Raw genomic sequence first — 20,079 nt, 5'->3', positions numbered from 1 at the left:
ATCAAATCAGGCTGAACAGATTTACTTTATCAACTCTGAATGGTGATCTCAAGGTGCAGAAAATAATATTTGTTTCTTAGTAAAATTCGCGAAAACAGAAAATTCTCACTTTTTTTAAAATCCAAATGCAACATAAAACAGAATGTTTGTTGGATACATCTTTGGAGATTTTCCTAATAATCTCTTTATAGTCTTTCGGTTGAAAACTTCTACCTTGAACAGACACACTGTGGCACATTTCTTATGATTAATGCTGATTGCATTTTCAAAAATAAGCTAGTGTGTATTGTAACCTTGTGAAATAAAAGTTTGACCAGCCCACAGCAGCTCAGACCTAAAATAAAAATAAACTGTAGCTACATACAGATAGAGTGGCAGAAATATTTATATCTCTTGAAATGTGAGATTAATGTTTGAAAAATGTAATGTGGAAGGAAAATGATGCATGCTTTTATCCATACTTCTAAAACGATGTGTACTACAGTACAACTGTTAAAGTTGCTGCTGCTGCTAGTCTGGAGGAGCAAGGCAACACTCCAGGATTTAACATGATATCAATAAAAAAAACAACAACTTGAATTTACATAATAGCTCTCATTCTTCACCTTTAAGAAATATAATTTATTAAAGGCAGCCTGTATAGAGCAAACACGTGGAATAACCTGCTCTGGTCTCAGTGAGCTCAAGATATTTTTTGGGCTACATGCAAAATACTACGTGGAAGAAAATTAGCGTTGCTTAAAAACACAGTGAAAACTGGCAGTGGCAGCATCATACTGCGAGGATGTATTCTTCAGGAGAAACATCACAGGATAATCATGGAAGAAAATCTGTTGGAGGCTGCAAAAGTAGTGAGATCGAGGCAGATTCACACCTTCCTGCTCGACATCCAATCGGACTGAGTTTCATCTATTTTTAAAAGAAGAATGAGTCGAGCGTTGACTCAGGAGAGCTGAAAACATACTCAACATTTTTTATTTGTAAAAAAACAATGAAAATAGGAAATTTTCAGAAGTTTTATTGTTATAATGTAGTCAAATTTGAAAAAAACTCAGAGGCTGTTAATGATTTGTCAAGGCACTGAACATACAGCAGCACTATCAGTTCAAACAAGCAGGCTTTAAGCTCAAATTACTGAACATAAAACAATCTTTATCCTTTATGTGCAGCATAATTATCGGACGATATCCCCTGGTAACACTCTCTGCACAGCCTCTTTACATCCATGAAACATGTTCAACCAAAGGCTAACATGATCATGGGTGATTACAGTAATTAATAGACTGAACTAATTACTTTAGCCAGTTGACGTTCAGTGCTTAATCCTGAGCTTGTCCAGCCCGTATCAAATCTTTTCTAATTAACCACTCTACTGTGTTTCCTGCAGCCTGGTGTGTTATAAATGCTGCAGTCTTAGTTATCATCACCTGAATAGGAGGGAGGAAAAATACTTTCTTTGACAATCAGCCCCCTATAAGAACTCGGTTGGAAAATACATTCTGATGTTGTTCAAAAACCACAATTTAAGCAATTGTTGCACCCATTCGCTGATGACCCCCATTCACTGTCATCCGGAGACAATCTTTGAGACATGCATGTCATGTTAATAAAAGCTCTAAAGAGTACGGACCCTTCCACCGCAGAACAAGTCCAGACCTGTCTGGGAATATAGATCTCTAATTGCTTTTGTGAGGTGGTGCCGCAGAACTGTGCTTCCCACGTGTCGGATCTGCCAAATCCCAGCGCACATCACTGTCAATAAACTGGAGAAATCTTCCTAACAAGCTTGCGATTACATAAATCTATAGCCACTCTGGCACCCTCGAGACTGAACGACTTTCAAGGAGACTTCATGTTTGATGTTCGGGAGCTTGATTGCATTTCGGGGGGGGAAAAAGAAAAGACGGAAAAGCTACTGTATTGGGAAAGTGTCCAAACAGTCTAGGTTTGCTAATTTTGTCACAGTCGATTTTAAAGCCAGACCCAGAGAGTGGGAGGCTTTGGGATGAAGTTTCTGAAGGCATCGCAAAGGGGTGTGAGTGAATTTGACAGGCTCGGTGAAATATGCCACGCTCGACCCTTTTTTTTCATTATGGGAGCAGGGACGAAAAATGCAAATCGGCGGTCCTCCCTCTTGAGGTCATTAGAGAAGTGATATCTCAAACAACCGAGTCATAACGACACAGAAAATTCATTCGCTCTCCGTCCGATCAAATTCAAATATCTTTCCAAAACCAAGTTTTTCGTTGCTCTCTAAAGTCGCTGTTTACATGGCTTCACTGTTCACATCCAGGATCATCAGAGCAGTAACCACATCCTGAGCAGAGTGACTGATAGACTGGATCTGTCTTATGGCCTTCTCTTAAGAAGTGATGAATTGGCTTAATGGTGGGTGGAGCACACAGAGGGAGGAGAGAGCGGGGGTATTAAACGACATGGTTTTATAGCCTATCTGCGTTGTCATACTGCTGCTGTAATTTTTTTTTCTGCACCATAAGGCGGGCTGGATATTAGGCACTAAGCTTGGTTAAACACATTTACAAATGCTGCCTCTTGCTGCCGTGTGTCACCACCAGTAAGGAAGGCTGCCTGGAGACTTTATGACTACTTTTATCTAAGACTAAAAGGAGACTTTTTGTGTTACATTTTTATAAGCTTACATTGCTTACAAGCACTTCTAAATGAAATGTGAAATGTTTTTGTAAAGATCCAAGCTTGTAGTGTCAGGTTACACTTAATAATTGTTGAATCTTGAAGGTGTATGGTCTCAAGCTAACTGTAGGATCCTACACGATCTCCAGCTTGGTCATACAGTGACGATCCAGTCTGGAACTGGACTTTTGTGGTCGTTATACATGATCTTGCAAATAAAACACCTTGCAAAAGTGTTAAGACGCTTTCAACTTTCAGCAAATTTTGTTGCTTTTCAACCTCAAACTTCATAGTATTTGGTTAAGATTTAATGTGACAGACCAATGCTTTTTATAGTAAAGTGGAATAAAAAAGATACATGGTTTTTCCAAATAAAAAGTGTAGGCTACTTTTATATTCCATCTGCCTGAATCTGTAGTGTGTAGAAACACCTACAGACGTCGTTTCAGCATAATCTCTTGTTTCTTATATAACTTTAAAATGCACTCGTGGTTAAACTTCAGGGATGAGTCTTCAGTCGTGTTAAGGCACATTTCATAAAACTCTGTTTGTTTGAACTCCGTCCAACACGCTGCGAGCCAGCAGCCGTAAACAGTGTGACAGGTGAGCCCCATTAGGGTGATCTTCCCCTCAAGTATTTACCAGCCTGTTTTTACCACAACTCATTATTTGGGATGAATTAGCGGGCTGATTATGGTGATATGTTGTCATTTGTAAATGAGCGTGGCGCACCTGTCAGTGAGACTCATTTGCTAATAACAAGGATCCACTGAATAAGTAACATCCTCTCTAATTTCAGCTCACTCCTTAGCCGTCTGCTTTGTATTACTCTGCCATCTTCTTCCCCCTCCTCAGGTTCTGTTCAGCGTCAAATCTAACGAGTATCTCACAGCGCCGATCGTTTCAGAATGACTTTACTTCAGCATCTCTTTTCATTTTACTTCTGTTTTCCTGGTAGTTGTATTGTAGAAGTTGAGACAAATTTTTTTACACTCACTGTAGAAAGACATGGCTGAATTTTTTTTGTGAGACTGAGGTCTGGGTTTTGTGATTGCCACTGTTATCCTTAAACTATTTTTTATTGCTTTAGTTTGCTGTTTTCTCCTTTCTTCATTGCCGTAACAATCAACGACGAATAGCAATTTTTTTTGTATATTCTGCCTTACCTTTAAAATAAATGCAAAAAAAAAACCAAAAAACTGTTCACTGACAGCTTAGTGTGACACTTTTAATTTGTTAAATCTGTCCATTGAAACAACAGAATTATCTTAAAATCTCTGTTTGATGAAATTTATAAGATTACTGTTCGTATATTGTTGTTATTTAGATGTCAGTTTAAACATTTTGGGTAAAATAAGCCAAAATCAGACCTATAGAAACACAGGCTCGTGGAATCTGAGTCGTTGGATGGACCTGTGATCCCAGACTGACGTCAGTATCGGATCTGGCGCCGATTCTACATCGGATCGCTTCCCTGACTAGAACCTCGTCATGGAAAGTGCGATTTCAGTCTCAACAGTTCTCTCATAAAACAACTTGATGATACGTCACCTTCACCCTTTTAAGCACCTTAATGAAGTATTCGTACTGCCAAGGCCACCTCTTAATGTAATTGTATTTTTTTTTATTTGCTTCAGCTCATCTATTTTTTAACTCTAAGACTCTAAATTCGCCCTGCAAGTGGTCACAGTGACAGTAAACGATTGGTTTCACAGGAAGGCTGCTCCACTCCCACATCTCTTTGTCCTCCTCCCCACTCGTCTCCCAGCAAACTTTACACTGAAGCTGCTCTCATTACAGCACAGATTACAGGCGCCTATTGGTCCTCATTAGTGGCCACTGATCCTTGGCTCGGCCCATGTCTTAACATCTTTTAATTATATTTCTGGAAATCTAATCAATGTTATAACTCAGATTAACCCCCCCCCTCCCTTTGCACTTATTTTCTCCCCTTTCATTTCATGATGTGCTTGGCTCGAAGGCTCAAAGGCTGTTATGACGACGGCTCGTCTGAGGCTGCCAGGCTGCCAGGTTTGTGACATGAGAGGTGAGGAGACCTTGAAGTGCTCCTATTGGAAGGACAAAGTGGATAAATGAGTGGATTTTACACTTAAAACGCGGGCTTTAGACACGTTTACAAAACATAACAGTTTCAATACAGATATAGGTGACGGTAATTTGGGTGCTGTTACCTGTCGGGGACAAACGGAGGCAGAAGGCCCCTTAGTTTTTCCTTTAAATGCCATGTAAAGCTTTTGCTCTCCAGCCAGGCGCTGTGGTGTGATGTGAAGTGAAAGCCAAGGCAGGGTTTGGCACTGGACGGCCATTTTGTGTCTGGTCTGATGCGTGGCTTCACTGGGTGTCACATTGGCTACATATCACAGTCAGCGGTGGAGGCGGGCAAGGCTGCAGGTCTCATTAAAGCGAGTTCACAGAAAACAACCCCCCCCCCCCCGAAAAAATAAGATAAGCTTTATAGATAAGCTTGGAGAACATATGACGTGACATTGAAGTAATGTTTCACCTAAGTACATGAATGATGCATTTTAATTAAATTAGCAGTTTTACTCACCAATATTAAAAACAGAGATGCCAATTTCAGATCACCAATATTTTAAAGTTCTGAACTGCTGGTGCAGAAAGTAGCTGATTCTGACTTGTCTCTAATATACAGTTAAAAATAACTTTTTTATTTGCTACTTACTCAATTAGTTGAAAACGGAACTATCTCTTATTTTAAATGCAAAATGAAGTTTAAGAAAAACAGAACTAAAGCATAAATAAAGAACAGTAGTTTCTGATGTCATGATTCAGAGGAAAAAGCAGTCGCTGCTGTGTGTTAAATTCTTATATCAGTCACTATTTATTTTAACTACACAGGAGCCTCAAAAGGCTTTCTGTTTTAAACAATCATTAATTATTTATGTTAGGACCAGGGGCAATCCCACACCCTGTGTGTTTGTGGGTGTGGGTAATAGTTTATTTGCAATTAATCAGGATTTACCAGTTACTAAATGTCAAATTATCATACTTATCATTGCACGTAAATGTCTTTTTGTAGCATAAACAGATGTGCAAAATTATATTATGATAAATCCTTTTGAGTTTCCCCTGATTTTATTTAGAAATGAAAATAGTTAAATTTAAGTCTTTTTTTTCTCAGTAGCAACATTAGCACAGAAGATTGTTTCCATTAGTATAGCATGTTTGGATTTATGGCGTGACCAGAAAAAAAAAAAATTATTTATTTTCAAATAGTTCCTATCAGAATTTTTTATTTTTTTTTCTCTTAAATAAAATTCTACCTCTTTACCAGTGACCAGGTTATATTCTATAATGGACAGAAAAAGCAGAGCCGCATTATTCCAATGCATGCTTTGTTTTTTTTTGTTTGCCCACTATCAACCTCTATCACATAAACGGACAGTTGCAGAGCAGAAACGTACAAGACAGCCAGGCTTCCCTACTGCGGTGCTGCAGTAGTCAGAGCCAGGTGCAGGAAGAACGGGGAATAAGGTTGTGTTTATTAGCAGCTCCCTTGGTGTTCTCTAAATTGCCTTGTTTGCTCGGCACAAGCACACAAACAGATGCTGTCCTCTCTGCTCTGGGTAATTCTTGTGGTCTCTGGGTATTTACCGAAAGGCCCACCCGTACCACCCACAAACACACGCCGTCATTTGTGCCAATGCACACAACCTCTGCACACAAAACACACAGACACACACACCAGACCAGAGGACTTGCAGAAACACGTGTGTGTGTGAAATTCATTCTAGTGTGATTCACGTAAAGAAGAAGAAGAAGAAGAAGAAGAAGACATTGTCACTCCAGATAAATAATTGGACGATTTACCCCTATATAGCTGACCTCACAGTCTGCAACCATCTCAGGGACACAATTTCACTCTTATTAAGAAAATCTGCATTTAGGAGGGACCAATGCTATCAGTCGAAATTAATCTTCTTTGACTGATCCCTAATGTGACCACAGTCATCGAGTAATTATTGTCTGGATGGCTGTGCACCAGCCTCATAACCACCATCCACCCCCCACACACACATCCGAGCTAGTCCTGGTGTGTGAATCCCTCAGCAGCAGGCTGGTTACAGTGGCCACGGCGGGCGTGTCATTAAGCAGTTGATCAGTGAGTCATGATTGGCCTGCCCTGTATTATTGTGATTAACGTCCAGCCAGCAGACGACTGTCCTGTTGTCACCAGCGATACAGTCTTTGATTTTGAGACTCTCTGGGTTGAAGCTGGTACTTTGGATGTTCAGAGCACACGCACACACACACACACACACACACACACACACACACACCCCCACACACACACACACACACACACACACACACACGCATACACGTTTCTTCTCATTTCATCAGTCACAAAACTGTGTGCATGCAAAGTGTGCAGCGCTTTTCCCGTGCAGCTCTGTTTTGTCTGTGTGTCTGCTCCGATTAGCTGACCCACCTCCTCTTTTTTTTTGCAGCTTGCAGGCTGTGTTGCATTGCATGCCCATTGGCCTACATGTCTTTTGTCTCTACATGCAGTGAAGTCCAAAACCTCTCCTTTTTATTGTCCTATGCATTCGCCCAATAAAATTGTCATAACAATCTGCACACATTTTATTTTTGGTTTGATCAAAGTGTTTCTTAGTGTATATCTTGTTTTTGTTTTTTGCCTGCTAAGAGGCGCTTAAATACAATTGTTAAACTCCAATCAGTTATTAAAATTTACACAGTGAATAAAATGTATTAATGCAAATTTTCTAAGATGATATCAATGTAATTATTCTAATCAGCCATGTTCTAACTAGTCTGCTTTATGTTAAGTTGTACTTCAGACACAGTTTCTGACATTCGTCAGTTAAATTTGTTAGAAAACATCTGCATGATGAGCTGTTTGGCTTGGGCCAAATGAACGTTACTGAAATAATTGTAAACTTTTTAAACACTTATCTGACAAAGTGCCATGTAAACTTTAGGGAATTAGTCATTATATTTAATAATTTGTCAGACCCTAGTGACTACATTGAAGTTGCTTATATTGAATTTCTACAAAAAAAGTAATATTGATCAGAATGACATTTTACTGTGACTAGTACATTCCCTAAGTAATCTCAAACCCAGGGCCTTCATGCTACAAGACAACAGTACTACCTACAACTAAAGGAAGGCAGGAAGAAAAGATTTGTTTACAATCTTCATAACCAAAAACAAAAGATATAAGTGAAATATTTTTCTTTTAGTGCTATGATTTATTTGTGGCTAATGACAATTTTGTATTTACCTCCCACCACAGCACCTGTTGCTTGTTAAGAGACAATAAGAACAACACATGTTTTCATCAATCCAGTAAAAGTAGCTTTTTGAAAAGACAATTGCAACAAGTGTCCGAAAACTTGCAAAGTATAACGAGAAAGTAAATAATTTTGCAAAACCGCAAGGTCGACAACCGTAGCTTGGTAAGACATTGCTAATGGCCGTAGCATTAGCGATGTTGCTAAACTAGCTGAAGCTATATATCAACTTAGTAAATCCAGTCTAACAAGAAGATGTGTAAATGTTTGTTAGCCAACAGCTAAAATGTGTCACTTATTTGGGATTGAGAAGCTCAGCCTGCTAGCTAGCTTAGCTAGTCATGAGCGCTAGTCATCAAAAGCTGGATGCAAACTATGTTCTTCCTCTAATTTGGAAACTTGTGACAATTTTTAAATTCTAGAGAGTTGATAGATTAATTCAAAATATAACATTAGTCAGAATATCAGACTGGAAAAAACATCCATTAGTCCTTTCAAATTGTCTTCCACTTATTCCAGATCGAGTCTCATGTGTCGCGTGGGGAAAAGGTTTAGGACGGAGAGTCCAACAGGAACAAACTACTTCAGTTAATTTCTGACCAGCATGTTTGTGGAGGACTTTTTTTTCTAAATTTAATTAGCTTATTTTGTCAAATTTAACCTTGACTGAGTAATAATCAAACTTGACTAAAACTTCAAATGGTTTAATAACTGATACTAAGCATTGTTGTCATTTTCTTTCAGACCTACTTGATCAATTAAAACAATGTTGCACAGCTTATCAGTTTAAAGGAGGAAATCTAAGATGAAATTTAAATTTTTAGTGGGTATCATTTTATGTCATACGAAGAGCAGATTGAGTCCCGTTGTAAAGGAACAGATCTGAGTCTGTTTTTAACTTCTCACTGCTGTTTAACCCACAACAGGGATGCATTTAAAATGGTTAACAAACCAATTTGAGATGAAATAACTGCACTGATTTGTGTTTGTGTTTTTCACAATTTAGATGTAACACTTGAGTAGCAGAAATCAGACTTTTTATGGATTTCATTCTTTCTTAATTACTCACTTAAACTCAGAACCCTTTCCTCCTGACTCTCATGTATTTGTGGGTAGAAAGAAGTCAGTTTTGATTACAAAGTAAATGCTGGAGCATCAGCCAAAAAAAAAAAAAAAGATGGGGGGGTTGGAGGGGTAACATGCTGATATGCATTCTATCAGGATGATTTATGCAAATTATGCACATTATTCCCGCAGGAATGTCTCTTCTGAAAGTGCCAGGATAAATTGCCGGAAATTAGCCATAAAATTCACTGTGCAGGGAGTGCGAGGTGAAGGCCGCCGAGGAGCCAAGGACATCGGGCCGTCGCAGTTACGCTTGGCCTGCCCTGCCTCCCTCCAACCCCCCCATGCTTTGGCATTCATGGCTGTTAAAGACCTCCGCTCAGACAGATACACCAAAGCCTCAAGTAGGCGCTCCGCACATCAGGAAGATCAGCCAAGCAAGTGTTGCACTAACGCCAGGGTTTCATGCTCCAGTAACGTGACAGATTTTCAATACAGTGACGAGGATTATAGTTTTTTTTTTTAACGTCATGAACTCAGATCCAACATGTCGATTCTTATGAATTCCCTAGAAATTTTTAAAGTGCTCTCATGATTCTGCTACTCTTTGAGGCTTTTGTTTACATTTAACAATACATTTCAAAGCACTCCCGTAGCAATCAGGTGACGAACTGTTGTCTGAACAAGATATTTTGAATGTCGTCTTTGTCGAAACATAAAATCTGAGGCCGTGTTAGATGATGTCTTCTTGAAAGCTGCAGTGTGCGTTTGAAAGAAACAAAGGAGACGACGCGTGTGTGTGTGTGTGTGTGCGTGTGTGTGGTGAACCAAGCGGCGAGTAATTCTCGCTGTTACTGTGTCATCCTCAAGACTTTATTTTAATGTGGAAGCCAGAGTTAATGAATATCACAGAGAGAAGATGAAATCTACATCGCCTTGACTCTAATGAACCTTGAGAGGGTCAGGATCTGCATTTTGATCGGGACGAGCGATCCACATTGGAGCACAGACTCAAAACACACCAAAACATTCACAGAGATCGAATCGCGGTGTGGTTTTTCCTTCCCTTTTATAGTTATGGCATCGCGCTTCTTGCTGCTTCTGCCTGCTCTTGTGATGCAGTGTGGCTGCTTGGTCATATCTACTCTGATAAAACACCATAGTACATTATCTGATTGTTAAGGTCACACAAATGGAAAGATCACAGCTGTCTTAGCTACTTTACAGCCTTTGTACGTACTGCTACTTTTTAGCCTTGAGGTTTTGAGGACACAGAAGCCTCCACGTTTGTCGGCCTCTTTGGTTAAAAAAAAAAAAAAATTAGCCTATAAATAAATTTTATTCATTTATTTGTTCATCTTCCTCAGAAAGTGCTTGAAAAATCAAAACTTTAATTTCAGCGTTCAGTAGGAAGAAATGTGACTTCAGGGCAGCAATTGTTAACAAAATCACTGGTGCCGAAACTATTGGCGCCCCAAAAACAACCCTTACAAAGTAAATGTAAGATTTGACAGGGTTTTAATCGCAATTCAGGACTTTCATTTTGGGTTTTCAATAACATGTAACACAAAGACTTGTATCTCTTCAATGTTATTCAAAATGGCAAAGACCACAGAACATTCCGGTTAATTAAGGCCCTGACATTTAGTCAACTTTGTAATAGAATAGGTTTTGTTAAAAATAAAGTTAAAAGAATAGGATTTCTTTTATTATACTCTCAACAAAGGTTTTGTTACCGCTGTTGTTTTTGTATAAACAACAGCGTTTTTGTGTATATATATATATATATATATATATATATCTTTAGCAAATCTCTTATTTGACTTCCCCTCTTTGTGGAAAGTGTCAAATGTGTTACTGACAACTGACAAGTCAACCGTCGGCAGTAATAATTTGTTTTACTCTAACCAAATAAACTGTATTCATCACAATAAACAAAAACTAATGTATCGAGTATATAACTCAGTTTGTAATGAATGAGCCACATGAGCTACGAATGCTACATTTTTAAAGTGCACCTGTATCAGCACACCTAAACTTGACCATGTCTGAAGTCAGAGCCATAATTAAACAGCTTAACACAACTGGAACTGTGTGACAAACAAGGCTGGAAGAAAACACAGGTTTATCTCAAATCCATGCAAAATCTCTACAAATCTCCAAAACTCACTGTTAGAGGACTGTGTCTTGTTTTTCAGCATGAGATTATGCCGCTTTAATACAATCTTAATTTATTTCAAGTCTTCTCGCGAACCTTCACCAGGTGGGTGTGCCAATAAATGTGAAGAGCTCCACGGATCAAAAACAATAGTAAAGTCTCAAACGCTCTATTCGGCGTCAGTCCTACAAACAAAGCAAATCAGAGAAATGTCCCCCTCCTCATTTGCAAAAGATTTCTTCTTCTTTGGCAAAATAACATTTAATGTCATTGCACCTGTTTTTGTTTGCTCAGCTCCATGGCAAATTGTTTATCTTTACTTTTTTTTTTTGTGGAGTAAACAACCTGTGATGCTTCATTTTCCGCTTTGTCCACAAAGTTTAATCAGGGGGGAATAAAAGAACATCAGATTACGGCACAAAAACAGAGCCATCGGTAAACAGGGATTAGGGGATTGGGTTTTCTAATCTGATTAATATGGCAGCATCTGGAATATTAGAGATGTTACTCAATGGTGGGACTCTAGATGAGAAGATAATCACACTTCATTACGTCATTTATTGTCCCCTGTTAGAAGTTTCTGTGCCAAGCGAACCACCATATGTTTACTGGATCTTTAGTGGGATTAAAAAAATATATCTGGTGTGAAGAATTAGGAGCACATGTGTCAGTAAGGAAAACACTATAAATAGGGATTCACCTCAATCGCCTATGGATGAGAAATGCCCAGTTTTCATTCTGTCAGCTCTGATTGACGAACGGGATGTGAAATTCTGACAATCAACCCCACTATTCGCAAAAAGCATCATAGTTTACAACTGCTGCCTTTTCCGGTCTCTAAAGCAGCATAATGCTGTTTTTATGTGTTTAATTAAAAAAAAAAAAACTAATGAAAATTACAGACAGATGCTTTGCAAAAGTGAGGATAACCCTGGATTACCTTTATATGTGTCTTATGGTCCTTTAAAAAAAAAGATCTCAATTGGTCAAAATCAAAAGTGGTCAGCTCAGTCCGAACGAGGCTGACTGGTGCATCTGGGCAGAATATATGGACAGAATATGGCATTGATTTATTAGGGAATTTGGCCTGAATGTGTATTTTGTAGATCGGTATATTTTCCGCAAAATAAATTTAAATGATTAACCAATAAATACAATCAGTACAAATCGCAGATACAGTTTTTGTTAATGCGCAAACCGGAGTAAAATATTCCACTCACTCCGTGTTGAAAAACAGGCCAGCTTACAGTGAGAACTGCTAACAATGATCACGGTACTACTTTATGATTTGCTTTTTTTTTTTTTTAGTGTTTCCCACTTCTTACATTATTGGGTTTGAATCATTTGAATTACTCTTTGTCACGTAAAACTACTGAAGTTTACATTTGGCGATAGTGTGGCTGCTGTTAGGTTTTTCTTTACCCAGTAATTGTGATGTGAGAAATATTTCCCAGTGGAGTCTCAATTATAGACCTGCTAAAAGCTAAAAACATAAAAAAATACTCCAAAGATCCAGTTTAGAAGCCAATCTCTTCATGATAACAGAAGAGGTCTGTGGTCCAGAACGTCCTAAAAAATGGAGGTCTAACTACATTTAAAAGGTTTTAGTTTGACCCCCTCAGCTGCAGATTTATTAGCGAGCTTTGTGTGTGCACAACAACAAGGCAACATTATGCCATGCTACGAGTGGCCTGACAACAATGAATTACCACCCAGAGGTTGATTTGGTGCCTCAGCCGGTGCAGCACATATATCTACTGCATGACACAGCGCGGATGAGTCCGCTGGCGTGGTTTCGCTTGTTACTGATATGATATTCAATTCAGCCTGTTTATGTATATTTTGACTTTAATGTTCGCCGTCCTTAGCATGTATGGCAGCCCTGTTATGAAGGGGGCGCCCTGCTGGAGTGTGATATGGTAAATTGGACGTTTTCTTGTTTATTAAGCGGGTGTTTTTTTTTTTTTTATATCTTCTATTTCCATTCATGAGTCTTGGCTTCTGGTTTTAAAAGCCTTTATTACAGATTCATCTTTAATAGGCTTGTGATTTAAAGCAATGTTTTTTCTTCTGGTTGCTGTGAAATAAAACTAAAGCGTCTTTTAATTTTACTTTTTGAAGACCGCCTCCTAACAACATGTCAGGGGTCATCATGTGGACATCCAAAGCACCAGCTACGTGACTCGTAGTTTGATACAGAGACTCAGACTTCTGGACTCTCTACCTTTGCACATATTTTGTTGTGCTGGTAAAGGCTGTGGTTTGTTCCTCCACACATATGGCTCTTTCTCACCCCTGGGGAATTTCCTCCCTGTGGCCTAATGCGAGTATTAGTATGGGTTAAATGCTTTACTCATTTGTGCATTAATGCATATTGCATAATTAATGGTTTTTGTGAAGTCTCAGTTTCTACACAGCAGGAGGGGAGAAAAAAAAAGAAGAAACATAATAAACATCTTTATGCAGTCCTGCAACTGGAGTTGCTTCCACTCTTGAGCCAACAACCGTCCGGTGGGGATCTGAGGCATCAAACGTTCATCTAGATCCCAAAATGCATGCATATTCTGCTTCGACAAAATGCCTGAATGACTTTTGTTTTATTTTTTAGCTCTGCTTAAGTTATATATAAAAAAATTTGAATTAATTTTACACTAAAGCTCCATAAATTTTCAAAACTGAAAAAAATGGCTTCAAATGTTTTATGACTTTTAACATCATAGGAGGAAATCCTATAGTGTTTCCTGTCCACAATCCCCCAAATTGTTCAGTTTAAATCAGATTTTTTAAACCTGATTTAAACTGTTTAATGATTCCTATTAAAATAATTCCCAGAATGTTGTAAGTCTTAAGTACTTTTACGAAAATGTTTCCTCTCACTAGATGTAATGTCAATGTTTTGGAGTTCCAACATGAATCTGATGGAGAATTTGTGGAGGGAGCTAACCTGTCCTAACCTGTTTCTCCCTCCACAGGGATGGCAAAGAGATCTTCTTGCCTCAAATATTTTAGAGCTCAACATCAATGACAAATACTCAAAATTTCAGTGGAAGCATCCAAAACCTGGTCAGGAATTATCAGAATTGTTTGATTGCTGTAATGCCTATAAAGTTTTTTTCCCCCTATAATTACAGAGATGGGTAAAGATAATTTTTGACAAAAAGTATTTGGATGGATGGATGGATGGATGGATGGATGGATGGATGGATGGATGGATGGATGGATGGATGGATGGATGGATGGATGGATGGAGCAACACCCATCAAAGCTCTAACTGGAAATCAGGATTATTTCACCAAGTATTTATTTCTGAGACCTTTTGCTCTGGGTTGTTTCAAAAGAGAAAAAATTGAAAATGTTCATATCTTTTCTTAATATTTTTTTTAACACCATTTGACTTCTAAAAACACTTTCTGGACTATCTGTTATTTCCTGAAAAAAAATGCTCAAGAGTTATTAGATTTTTAATTGGAAATTGGGGCTGCCTGTAGTGTAAAAAGAAATGATAAAAATAACTTTCTCCTTTTGCTTGAATGCATACACGTGATGGTAAAGTCAGAGAAACTAAAAGCATATAGTGGAATGTACTGACGTTTTAAGCATAAGCTTAAAGTTTATGCATATGCCTCAGGATGCATCTTCTGTGTTGGTAAAATTCCCAGTCAAAATTCAACAAAAAGTTATCACCGACTGCTTTTAAAGATTACATAAAGTTTGATCGCTTCAAGGGAAACTATTGGAGCTGTCAAACTTCAATATTTTCTGTTCGTAGAAAAGAGACTGTTATTAGCAAAAAAGTTTTTAACATTTAAAAAAAAAAATCCTGCAGACTATGAAGCTGTAAATTAGCCAATATATGTTTGAACTAAATTATGGTTTTACAAAAAGGAAGTAAACATTATACTTAAGAGCAAATCATGAAGTCTGAAGAAAGGGATTGTAAAGTATGTTTTTTTTTTTGGTGCTCCTTTCCTTATAGGTTGCAAACCGACTTTTGTTCCCACAGCAGATGAGACAATTTTTCAAAAATTATATTTCAAACATAGATCTCACTTAGATATCGCTGTGTTGAAAACAACCTTTGTTTTGTTCACAGAAAAAAAACTACTGTGTTCCCCAACAGCTCTTCTGTGTTAAAACAAAGTGCAGTACAACAACTTTCACAGTTAGTGCTTTCACAGTGAGACTCTCCTCTCAGCGAGCTCAGTAACTAATCAGTTTACATCGTGCTTATGTAGCTTTACGTGGCTTCGTCAGTAATGGAAGTGGAGCAGGAGACACAGTAAGATTTTAAAGCCAAAATAAGCTTCTTGAGTTGACAGTAAATCCGTCATAGCTGTACATGACTGATGTCCTGAGTAGGTTGATTGATCATGAAAACAGAGCTGTGGATCTTCTGGATAATTGTTTCCATTTAGGTTTATATATATATATATATATATATATATATATATATATAAGAAACGATTAGCTATCTTATATTCTTTTTTTTTTAACCCTGATTTAAACTGCCTAATGATTCCTATTAAAATAATATAATGTTTATAACCAGCACTTTAGGGAAATATTGTGTCGTTTGGCCTTTAAAAATAAAAGGAGGGCCAAAGGGCCAAAGTCGCTGCCACTGCAGCTGCGTTCTCATTAAAGACGCAAAACTGCGACAATGATTGAACAGCGGTGTAATTGCATGTCTTAATCACAGGGTGTAATCGCCCTTAAACGAGGGGTTTGATTATCTGCAGGCAGGTATTACAGCGACAACTCTCATCACCTGTTTTTTTTTTTTTTTTTGTCATTAACATTCTCTTACGCATCGTAATCCAAGTCGATCTAATATTATTAATTTAACTGCAATCGGATCTCCGTTTTTAAGAATGATTGATCTGTTTTCAACCATCACTGTTCTGGTTTTCTCTCCAAGGATTTGGCGCAAATCAGCTGGGGGGGAAAAAAAGGAAGCAGTTTTGATGGAGTGGAAAATTATTGACACCTGACGAGAGCCAAGAAACTTGAGAAACTAGAGATTATTTGCGCACAGAAACACCCTGAATGTGTAACAAACGCGCTAAAATCTGAATTTGTCTGATCGGAATGGCTTGTGCTTGACAGAGCTCAATGTGAATTGAAACGTTTTGTACAGAATTAAAAGGAAACGATTAAACCGTGAAATAAGACACATCAATGCGCACAACATTCAAACACTTTAAAAGCACCTTTCTCTGCTTCAAGTTGCACTGACTGCCTTGGATAAATAACCAGATATGTATGTTTCTGCTGTTGTTCAAAATATTTTAATAAAGCTTTTCCACACTCAAATACATACAAACGGCCCCCTTTGATCTTATAACAAACCAAAGTATCTACAGCAATAAACCAAAGCCTTGACCTGACAGCGCGATTCATCGGAACGAAAAATCATGAAAAAAATGCAGAAAACACATCAACTTAGACGACAATGTGCAATGCAAGCATAAATACCATAAATATCCCAAATTAATAAATTACAAAAGACACATAAAACCACCTTGTAGACCTAAATGTATGCTTTTCTACTTTTTCAGATTTTTTTAAATTTATTTATTCGCTGAGTTGAAAGTAAAGCTTTCGCAACTAAATAAGTACCTAACCGAGAGGTTCACTTGTTTTCTTTCTTTCTTCTTTTTTTTTATTTGACTCTCTTCGTCCGAAACATTCACTTGGAAGGTTCTTTTGAAAACTGGGCCTTTGATTTAGTAGTCAAAGTAAACGCATGAGAAAGCAACAGAGTGAGGTCGGTGCTGTTGCGCTCCGGATAAAAAAAATAAATAAAAAAAAAGTCGCGCAGGTTGTCAGGTCACCCAGAAATCTCCACAGAGGGTCCATCACGGAGCAACAGGCCTTTAATTCAGCTTCTGTTCGGCCTTCATTCACACCAGCACTTTAAAGATGATTTATGTACACAATCAAGTGTTGTTCGAACAGAAAAAAAAAAAAAAGAAAACCAGAAGCGAGGTTTAATGCGTTTAGTAAATATTATAAAAATGTTAATTTTTGTCTCTACTCGATCTTCTGTCAGGTTTTTCTCCTTCTTGTGTGCTTCTTTGTAGTCTCTGTGGTCAGTTTTAAGGCTTGTCAGTGCACTGTTTGCAGAGGCTGGACGCGGCGTTGTTGAATAGGGCGCATTTGTCCGGGCAGGAGGGCGCAGCCACCCCGGCGGGGAACGGGTATCCGGGCGGTTGCTCGTACGCGCCCAGGCCGGGTGGAGGAGCTGCCAGCGCGGTGGTGGCCGGTATGGAAGCCGCGGAGATGGCCTGGCCCTGGTTAAGGTACGCGACCAGCCTCCTCATCTCCTCCAGCGCCTGCGCCTGCATGAGGATGTAGTTCTTGGCGAGCAGCAGGGTGGCGATTTTGGAGAGTTTGCGCACCGACGGGCTGTGCGCGTAGGGGATGACCGCCCGGAGCTCATCCAGCGCGTCGTTCAGGTCGTGCATCCTCCGTCTCTCCCTGGCGTTGATGTTGAGCCGCAGCATTTTCTGCTCTTTGGTTTTCTTACCTCCTCCTTCAGCTTTGCCCCCGGCTGCTGTCCGCACGTCGGTCAGGAGGACCATGTCGCACCGCCCGTCGCTGTCGTCATCAGGGCTCTGCTCTCCGCCGCTGCTTTCCGCCGCCGAGGTCCTGTTGGCGCTCTCCCCGTACTTGACGCACAAAGATCCGGTCGGCAGACCCAGAGTGCCCCCTCTGCTTCCAGCCAATCCACCGGGCTGGATCGGGTCAGGATCGACTTGGTCAAAGCAACTAATTGGAGACTGGCGGTCTCTGGGCGGCAGATCCATGCCGGCAGACGCTCTGAACGGGTCCATCTTTTTGCCGGACACGGCGCTGAGAGTTTTGTGAAAAATGTCCCCTGCCGCGCCGCCGTTCAGGTTCATCCTCCGGTCCATGGCCTGGTGGGTTCCGGGAACTCCTGACGCCTCTCAGTGAGTTTCTCCCTCTGTTTGCGCGTCAACGGCGAAGTTTGGGGCTTCTCTTGTCAGCTGAGGTGCGGTGATGAAGAAGAGACTTGTGTAAAAAGTCTCTCTCTCTCTCTCTCTCTCTCTCTCTCTCTCTCTCTCTCTCTCTTTTTCTCTCTCTCTCTCTCTCTCTCTGTGCTGGATTCACCTTCCGCGGATCACCACCATCATCCTCGTTACGCACAAGACGCTTCAGTCTTTTTACATCATTATCTCGAGGCGGGTTATTAAAAAGGATTCGCCTATTGGGGCTGAGACAGCCTACCCCCCTCCACCCTCACTCTACACCCAATCAGGTTAACGTTTTAATTAACGCGGTTTAAACTGGAACAAACACCACAGCGCATCCTGCGAGTGTGCGTCTATACAAGACTTTAAAACAGTTTTCAGGCACCATCCTGTTCATGAAATGGCCTGCATAAAAATGTTACTCCATCTCATAAAAATTAAGTTACTTCAGCGGATCGAAGCCAAACAAAAAGCTGTTTTTCTTCGATGATTTGTTCAGAAAAGAAAGAAAATGCAATGGCGCTTTAAATTAGACTTACTGTCTGATTTATCGGGGAATTTCTTTCTTTGCTGTTCAATTGTTTTATAAAAACAATATTTTTGACTTTCACTTTTAAGAAGAAGAAGAAGAAGAAGAAGAAGTGTCAATGATACGTTTTTCTTTATTATAATTTTTTTAATTTTATTTATTTATTTAAAGTCAATTGTCTTGAACGTCCACCAGTCTGTTTTTAATGCCGCTCAGCGGAAATTAATTGTGCTTATTCTGCCATCTTCTGGATGAAATTGTAAATCACATCTGTTAAAGAGCGGTGCTCTTTTATTGAGCGCACACCTCCTGATGCTTCCATCAGTGCAAAAAGCAGCTAAAAAAATTCACAGAAGAAGGGGAAATAAAAGGATAGAAATATTTATTTATTTACTCAATCTATATATTTAAAATAAATAGATAACTTACGCTTTGGAGATAAAAATAATAATAATAATAATAAAGAGATACCTTCTTTTTTCTGAGCCACAAATAACAAAATAATTTTATTTTTTTATCGAAAGGGATGTTTGCGACTGAGTTGTTGCTTAACGTAGTAAAAAATGACAAACTTGTGGCGTTTTGGTGAACTGCTTTTTGCAAAACACTGATTCGTTAAAAAAAAAAAAAGTAAGAGACTGGAATTAGTTCAAATTAACAAAAAAGACTAAACTTCTACTATTCAAAACAAATTTAGTATATATATGTATTTATATATTGCATATATATTACTAAAAATGTTGTAATTATTTACGTAGAGTACTGCCTTCACATGATTCTGGATGTCTTTGGAAAATTGACATCCACCAAACAATCCCATCTGACTGACCTTGAGCCGTTTGACAAAGAAGACTGGGCGATTATTTCAGGTTCTTCATGGGCAAAGAGACTTTTAGCATAAAGTCGATATGCTGAACACAAATGCACTTTTGATATTTGTATTTGTGAAACCATTTGGAAACCATTTTATTTCCTTTCACGGTGTATTTTTTTACTACTTTGTTTTGGTCTGCAACATAAAATCCCACTAAAGCACATTCAAGTTTGTGGTCGTAACATGACAAACTATGGTGCGTTTACTGCAGCCCTTTCCTGGTCACACTCACCATTTTCAGCACTTATTATTCCAGTCACATTTTTTTTCTTGTTTAAGCTGCAGAAAGGGGGCAGTGTTGCCAAAGGACAACTTGGTATGTGATGGAGAAGATGGAGTGACACAACAGCAGCCCAGGTAACCAGGCAAATAAAATGTCTTGGATCTATACTGTTGGCAATTAAATAAAAAGTCAATTTGAACACACACACAAAAGTTGTATTTCCCATTCCAGATGTTGCAGATGACCTTGGATATGAAATGTCAAAACCAGGTTTTATTAT

At 38.9% G+C, this 20,079-nt stretch overlaps 1 protein-coding gene across 1 annotated transcript; it reads right to left on the bottom strand.

The window, feature by feature from the left end:
- Positions 1 to 16,450: 16,450 nt before the first annotated feature.
- On the bottom strand, positions 16,451 to 18,273 carry bhlhe22 (basic helix-loop-helix family, member e22). Its single transcript, XM_008396264.2, has one exon. It carries the CDS (start codon positions 18,093 to 18,095, stop codon positions 17,277 to 17,279), a length of 819 nt encoding a protein of 272 aa, XP_008394486.1. The 5' UTR covers positions 18,096 to 18,273; the 3' UTR covers positions 16,451 to 17,276.
- Between the last annotated feature and the right edge of the window lie 1,806 nt (positions 18,274 to 20,079).

The sequence above is a fragment of the Poecilia reticulata genome, linkage group LG20 (assembly GCF_000633615.1).
Source record: "Poecilia reticulata strain Guanapo linkage group LG20, Guppy_female_1.0+MT, whole genome shotgun sequence".
In the NCBI taxonomy this organism is placed as follows: Eukaryota; Metazoa; Chordata; class Actinopteri; order Cyprinodontiformes; family Poeciliidae; genus Poecilia; species Poecilia reticulata.
Note: the sequence above shows the minus strand (reverse complement) of the source record. Positions and strands in the feature narration are given on the sequence as shown.

Bases quoted from the DNA above. Each gene is read 5' to 3' on its own strand.
- bhlhe22 (XM_008396264.2), bottom strand. From the start codon at position 18,095: ATGGACCGGAGGATGAACCTGAACGGCGGCGCGGCAGGGGACATTTTT.